Source organism: Hypomesus transpacificus, chromosome 15 (genome assembly GCF_021917145.1).
Source record: "Hypomesus transpacificus isolate Combined female chromosome 15, fHypTra1, whole genome shotgun sequence".
NCBI lineage: Eukaryota > Metazoa > Chordata > Actinopteri > Osmeriformes > Osmeridae > Hypomesus > Hypomesus transpacificus.
Genome location: NC_061074.1, coordinates 6385841 through 6393338, shown reverse-complemented (window position 1 = coordinate 6393338; position 7498 = coordinate 6385841). Strand labels below are relative to the sequence as shown.

The window sequence follows — 7498 nt, the reverse complement described above, 5'->3', positions numbered from 1 at the left end:
AGAGTTAATTTTATTCATACAAATATTTTAGATATCTAGGGAGTGAACGGGTAAGTCGTACAATCAATAGTTTTGTGTGCTGCAAAGAGATGTCTTTAAAATTTCTGTGTTTTGATTCGTGGCGTCACTTCCGGAATGCGAGGCCGCGATTTGACACTGACAGCTGGAGCAACAATAACAAGGAACACCAGTAAGCAAGTGAAAAAAGGTGAGAACATCCACAAATGCAGAACGTTTTTGGGAACCCCAATGTAGACGCATCGTCATTCATCAGATAATTTTCTTGACAGTGCTTTTTAGTGCATCCTTGCGCCATATAAATGAATGCTGGCTCCTGAACATTATCCGCTCATGTTTGCGGTTCTGTCGTTGTGTAGCTACCTACCCAGCCTGTGTACAGTAGCTAGCAAACCATTTTATTAAAGCAAATCATCCGCCAGAAGGGTGGTTGTTTTTTTAATCAATCAGGTTACTCGAATAAACGTTTCTCCGCATTCAGCGACCCAAGTGAACAATACATGTTGGAACGATGAGTCCTAAAAATGATTTTATTTGCGCAAATTCTGCTATCTGACTCACATCCCCAGATCACATCATCATCAAACAAATTCAAGGCTTAAAATGGATGCACTTTATTAGCAATACCGCCAATTTAGTAAATACACAAACAACTAACAATAACACCAATAAACGCCTGTCACTTTTCCCAACTTCGGTACGTGGAACAAGCGTGTGAAAACCACCCAAGACACTAGTCTTACTGAGTTAAATAATAGTTTAACAAAAATAGTTTTCTAGTAGGTCTAGATCCATTTTGGCCTACAATTAAGAAACTTTTTCAATATGATTCTCCCATGCTCAATATGAATCTCAATGCAAGACTGAGTCTTAAAGTCTGGGACCAGCCTGAGCTAGGTTCATTCACTCAGACCAAGCCTGAGCTGCAATATTTTCATCCTCATGAACTGCTCTTACATCACTAGTCATCTAGGCAATAATTTGGGCATTTAATAGTGATTAGTGGTAGCAGCCTCTAGCCCATCTCCTAGCTCTCTAGCCCAGACCCCAGCTCTGACACAGCTGCCAGCCTAGCCTACAACCTTTTTCAAACTCAACCACATGCCCCCAACCTCTGTCCCTCTCCTGATTCTTCTGGCCAAGCCCCCATCCAGTGGCTCAGCCCCTGGCCCACCCCCTAGCCTCAAGTCCAGTAGCCCAGCCCTCAGCCCTCTGATCTAGGCTTCCAGTCCCAGCCTACTTTGATCCGCCCCACCCCCTTTCTCCACCCAGCTCCAGAGGACAGCACACGGAGGAGGAGCCAGTTTATCTGAAGGAGCTATCTGATTACAAGGCAACTATGAAGTAAGATATAACCTCTTATTTACAGTGTATCAAGTACCAGTACAGGCGTGAAGTTGTAACCTGAGCTTTTGGATTGTGTGACTGACAGGTCGTCCGTGCAGAAGCGGAAGCGTACAGTGAGCTGTGGAAGAGGACTGCAGGTGGAGGAGGGCCCAGCTGCAGGTACGACCCAGCCTAGCCTAGAACTAAGAAACCTCTTTAATAGTAATCTCCATGTATATGTTTATAGTATGTGTGTAGCATGTCTCTCTAAGTTCATCTTTCCTAAATTTAAAAGTTAAAAGTTAATTTACAAGTTGGTACAAGTAGCTTGGATATCTTGGTCCTGCTTGCCTCAAACATGTTGTACTTAAAATGTTCTATAAACAAATACATCCCAATAGGAACTCAACTTTCTTATAAACCGTGAGGTTAGGGAGGCTGAGACCGAGGCACATGCAGGTCTGGCAGCTTTTAACAGGCAACACAACAACCCAAAGGGTTTGGTAAGCTCAAAATTGAGGGTTTAAACAGAATCACAACCTGGTAATCTACAAGAGTAAACAGCTGGGTATTGACGGAGACAAAATCACCTGAGCGTCAAAATACTACATGCAATATATATACTAAGCCTATTGCCTTGTTATTTAGGCAGTCATTTTAATCATAACAATGGCATTAATTGTACAGTGGAAATTCCTGTTTATAACTGCCTTATCTCAACACTAGCTGTAGCCATGTTTTCTGTTGTTTTAAAACCTTGTTATTATATGACTGTATTCTTTTGACAAACTCCCAGGGGTATTTAAATGTAGATCTGTCTGTGTTAGAATGATAAGGTGTTCAAGACACCTCCCTCTGTCCCTCCCATGCCACTATCGCTGTCTGAGTCAGTGGCTCTGTCTATGGTACTACTGGAAGGCTAACTGGCTAAACAGGGGTAGGCTAAATTGCTAAGTGAAAAACTTCTGAGTCGTAGGCTGGATAAATGGTGGACTGGCTACAGATTATATGTGGGTGGTAAGCTAACTTGTGAGCTTTGTATTTGGTTCAGGTTCAACATTAACAATGGCCTGATGGCCCGGAAATGAATGGGAACATGATTGTGCATAAAGGACACTTCCAACCCTATTCACCAGTAACTAGTTCTGCATGACTATTGAGCAAATAATACTCACAGCTGAACATCTTTGGTTTTGTCTGCATATGCCCGGCAGCGGAGGACGAGGAGACGTGGAGCGGAGCTATGCAGCTCTCTGAAGAAGACGGCCGGACGTTCATGCAGGTGTTAAGTGAGAAGTACAGCCCAGAGAACTTCCCATATCGACGCGGCCCCGGCATGGGCGTGGTGGTTGTGCCGTCAGGGCTGGGCCCTCAGGGCTCTCCCATGAAAGGTCAGTGCTTCAGCTGCGACCCAGCCTCGGTAGAGACTCACACAACATCACTTATATCACTCCCAATTCTGAAACAGACCAGAGAAAGATATGGATTCCTTTCCGATCTCTTTCTCCACACCAGACCGCCTGAACCTGCCCAGTGTGCTGGTCCTCACTGGCTGTGGCATTACCAGGGCTGGGGAAAGGGCAGATATTGCTGCCTTCTGTGCCCATGTGGTGGAGCTAGACCTGTCCCATAACCAGCTACAGACCTGGGAACAGGTGAGTCTCTAAGTTGTCTCAGGCACAAAACCCATTATTATCAGTAAACTAATTTACCAGTTTTACAACTTAATTTACAAAATAACAAAGAAACTGTCCAGGAAGCATAATAAACCTTTTTATATACACAAGGAGAGATAAGGTGCTAGTTTTATGATTGTCATATGATTGCAACTGAATTATGTAGGTACTCAGTTGTGGATGTGTTCCTGCCTCCTGCCAGGTTAGTGAGATCATCTCCAACATCCCCAACCTGGACTTCCTGAACCTGAGCTCCAATCCCCTGGGAGAGGCGGGGCTAGAGCATCACTGTGCTAAGGCCTTCTCTCATGTCACACGCCTCGTCCTCAACAACACACGTGTGCCATGGGACTCTGTGCACACACTGACTCGGGAGATGCCAGAGTAAGTGTGTGTGTGTGTCAGAGCCTTCCTTACCACTCACTGTTTCAGACCTGTTCCTCTCCTCTGTCCTCTGTCCTATCCAGGCTGGAGGAGCTGTTTCTTTGCCTTAACGAGTACACAAGTGTGTCGCCCTGCTCAGTGCCCTGTCCCAGTCTACGCTTGCTGCACATCACCGACAACCGGCTGCAGGACTGGGCTGAGGTCCGTAAACTGGGCCTCATGTTCCCAGGCCTGGATACCCTGGTCATGGCCAACAACAACCTGAACTCCATCCAGGACAGCAGGGACATGCTGCCTCGCCTATTCCCAAACCTCCGCAGCGTCAACCTTCACAACTCAGGTAGCATTGCCTGTTTGTACCTGCAAGGGCTGTGGTTGGGAACAAAGTGTAGGTGTGTTTGCCTCAGTTCCCCAGTATATTTGTGTGTGTTAGGTCTGGCCACATGGGATGACATAGAGAAGTTAAACTGTTTTCCTAAACTGGAGGAGATTCGTCTGCAGGGGGTTCCCTTACTGCAGACCTACACCAATACAGAGCGTCGCAGCCTCATGATAGCACAGTAAGTCTTTCTCGTTCTCTGTCTCGCTCTCTCTCTATCCCTATCTATCTATCTCCCTCACTATCTCCCTCCCTATCTATTGTTCTCTTTTTCTCACATACACCTCACTGTTTTTGGTTGGTGTGTTGTGGGTTAGAGGTTGATATGTGTCTTGTCCGGTTCTACTATATCATAGGTATCATACATCATGTCAGCCCCTCTCCTTCTCTTAACCTTCCTCTTCCTCCTCTTCTCCTCCGGTAGGCTGCCATCGGTCTCCAGTCTGAATGGCAGTGTGGTGACAGATGGTGAGAGGGAGGACGCTGAGAGGTTTTTTATCCGCTACCACCTGGACTACCCACAGGAAGAGCTGCCCGAGGGGTGACACACACACGCATCCAGTCACCTGTCATTCAGTCACCTGTCATTCAGTCACCTGACAGACTCATCTGGCTGCTCCTTCTGATTCCTCTCCTAACTTTCCCCCTCTTCCCTCTCCTCTTCATCCTCCTTATCCTTCGCCTCCACTTCACTTTCCATCACCTCAAGGTATCACAGACTGGTCAGTAAGTACGGCCGCTTGGAGCCCCTGGCAGAGGTGGACCTGCGTCCTCGCTGCCAAGCCCAGGTGGAGGTCCAGTGTGAGGAGCGGGTGGAGCAGGTGAGCATCCGGCTGGACCAGACGGTTCTGGAGCTAAAGCGTCAGCTGAGGACGGTAGTGCAGCTGTCCACCAACAGCATGAGGCTGTACTACGTGGATAAGGATGAGCACTGCCCTTTCGGGCCCGAGGAGATGAAGTACAGTAGCCGGGCGCTGCACTCCTACAGCATCCAGGATGGGGACCAGATCCTGGTGGTGCCCAAGAACAAGTGACCTGCACACACGCTGGGCTGTCTGGCTAGCTTGATGCACCGCTAGCTAGCTGGATGGATAACTGGCTGGCAGACTTGCTGGCTGGTGGACTGGAGGAATGGCTGGCTGGCTGGCTGGTTGGTTGATGGAGTCCTGCTTGCTAAGTCCCCCCCTCCCTCCCTTCCGCAGCCAGACATGGGCACTATTAGTTAGTTAGACATAATTGTGCTTCACATCACAGCAGCATACTTCATCACACAGTAATGTAACACACTAAGTTAATGCTACCAATGTGTGTTGTATACAGCCCTCTACAGGCTGTACAAGTGTGTGATGGGTCTCTCTGTATTGATGTTTAACCTGGCCTGAGAGAATCTTGCCTATTAAGGAGTGACTGAAAGTCGATGCCAGAGCAGGCACACGCACACACGGACACACAACTACCCAGACAGTAGGAAGGATTGAGCAGAGTGAACCAATACGGTGATCTGTACTTTGGCCAGGTGTTTTATTCAATTGTCTTTGTTTCTGATGATCATCCGGACCATATAGTACTGTATGTTCTAGTTTGTCCTCATAATCTAATAATTACATACTTGCTTGACCATCGGCTAACTGAAATTATTATTAAGATGTTTAGTACATGCTAAGTTATTTTTTGTACATGATTTACACATCTTCTTTACCTGCCCTCTACTTACCCATTTACACAATATTCAGCACCCTTCCCACCAGACTTTTAATTTAAAGGCTGACCATTTTTTATCATATTGATTTGTGACTATCAATCACACCACACCTGAAACAGAGCAGCATGTTGCCACCTGCTGGTGTGGTAAAGGCATGGACACCATCAAACAGTATGATCGTAGTGAATCAACTTCAAGTTCAGTTCTTATTGATTAATGGTGTGATTGATTTGCAGTCTGCATGTAAATTATTATTGTATGTGATATCCTGGTGTGTAGTTGTACTGAAGAAAAACATAATGGAGCCATTATCTTTTCATGATGCAGTGTTCAGGTAGTGTGTGTGTGTGCGTGTGTGTGTGTGTGTGTGCGTGTGTGCGTGTGCATCCTGAAACAAATAATAATCATGTGCATTTAGACACTGCTCTTGAATGACCACATCCCTCGATGTTAATCACATTGCACTTTGACTTAATTTCCAATTTTTTATATTTAAATCAGAATTTGTATTTATTCATAGACATGACCCTGACTTTGTGTGTGAAGTTATCCTTAAGTTGTCCTGCTAGGATAATCAGGTTGTATCTGCCCCTTGATGTGGCATTGTTAGTCACAGTTGAATATTCTTCTTAGGCCTTTTCTGTCAGCACAGAGACTCTTGCTTTATGTTACAGAAGGATGAATTTGCTGGCATGAGCATCAGTGAGAGGTCTAGACCTTGGCAGCTAGTCCCTGGCCCCCCTAAGCTGCCATCCTGACCAGGCTGAAGCTGCTTCCTGCCTCCCTTGCTTTCCAACTGTGCTATCCAGAAGTGTTGACCCGTTCCACTGCAGTACATGGAACGTGTATAAGGCATATATATAGGTGTGGCATTGTTTCATATGAGTGAAATGTATTAATAGATGGTTCATGGTATGATATGTGTGGGTTTATATCACAGAATGCAATCCCAATGGCAGATAAAGTGTTCTGTCACGTCTCTATACTCACTTATATTCACTGGAAAGAGAAAAAATGTATCATGGAACCAAAAAATTTCCTGCTCCTGTGCTACTACAATTTGATGTGCAAAACGTATTTGTAAGCAGTGATAGTTTCAGATTCTCACATTCCAACAGTACTGCATTACACCACTAATACTGCACTGCTAAAATAAAACTCAACTTAGGCCGACTATTTTCACATTTTAATCAACTGTTAAACATTCTTAAATTTGTTTTATTTGTGTGTCGGTTCCATTTTCTTTCAATTGTGACAATAGACAATACATGTTGATGCCTGATATAAAAAATATTAAAAAACGCCCGCAGTTAGAATGGATAGAAAATGTGTGCGTGCCAGGCCACAGGATAAGTTAGAAATACTTCTCCTTGTGCTCTTTAAACACATTTTAATTATGCAAAAATAAATCATTTTACGAAGTATGAACCAGATAGCAAAGGGGAATATATCATGGAAGCAGAGGTCGGAGTATGAAATCTGACATTAAACAATACACATTTGAAAATCTTTTTCATTGCTTCGTTTTTTTTGGTTCGGAAAATTTGACATGATTTTGATGTTATGAATAGCCTTGGCCTACAATTAACTTATCCTTGGATAATTAACATTGATGGATATCATACTTAGATCACTAATGCCGTCTACAGTATAATGCCGTTCCTACAGCCGTTCCAACAGCCTATATAATGAATTGACAGATAGCCAGCACCCAATGGGCAGGTTTGTTTTACGTGGGTGGGACGGGTTTTTATAAAGATGCGGCATTTATATGTTATAATGGAGCTAGCTGATATAATGTTTAAACACATGTGTTCATGTGTGTGTGTATTCATGTTTAAAGAAACCTACTCCCGTCTGTACAGTGCACCCTGATCGAGTTGGTCTTAGCTCTAACTGCCGTTAATCTTTTGTAGTTGTACTTTAAAGTAGGCACAAACTGAAATCTACTGAATTACACAACTTACTCATCCGGCAGCATTTTCTATGTTCTTATAACAATTTAAATACATT

At 44.5% G+C, this 7498-nt stretch overlaps 1 protein-coding gene across 3 annotated transcripts; it reads left to right on the top strand.

The window, feature by feature from the left end:
* Window positions 1-126: 126 nt before the first annotated feature.
* Window positions 127-7002, top strand: LOC124478072 (tubulin-specific chaperone cofactor E-like protein). Of its 3 annotated transcripts, XM_047036186.1 has the most exons (10): window positions 127-208; window positions 1291-1362; window positions 1451-1524; window positions 2559-2735; window positions 2860-2999; window positions 3223-3404; window positions 3488-3744; window positions 3838-3964; window positions 4208-4324; window positions 4493-7002. In XM_047036186.1, the coding sequence occupies exons 2-10, from the start codon at window positions 1358-1360 to the stop codon at window positions 4815-4817; spliced, it is 1404 nt and encodes a 467-aa protein (XP_046892142.1). In that variant the 5' UTR covers window positions 127-208; window positions 1291-1357; the 3' UTR covers window positions 4818-7002. The 3 variants fall into 3 exon arrangements, with proteins under 3 accessions (XP_046892142.1, XP_046892144.1, XP_046892145.1); XM_047036188.1 differs by lacking the exons at window positions 127-208; window positions 1291-1362; window positions 1451-1524 and adding an exon at window positions 1542-2354; XM_047036189.1 differs by lacking the exons at window positions 127-208; window positions 1291-1362; window positions 1451-1524 and adding an exon at window positions 1543-2361.
* The last annotated feature ends 496 nt before the right edge of the window (window positions 7003-7498 follow it).

Bases quoted from the DNA above. Each gene is read 5' to 3' on its own strand.
- LOC124478072 (XM_047036186.1), top strand. The intron at 3,745-3,837 runs GTAGCATTGCCT...TGTGTGTGTTAG, and splicing joins CGTCAACCTTCACAACTCAG to GTCTGGCCACATGGGATGAC. The intron at 3,965-4,207 runs GTAAGTCTTTCT...CTCCTCCGGTAG, and splicing joins CGCAGCCTCATGATAGCACA to GCTGCCATCGGTCTCCAGTC.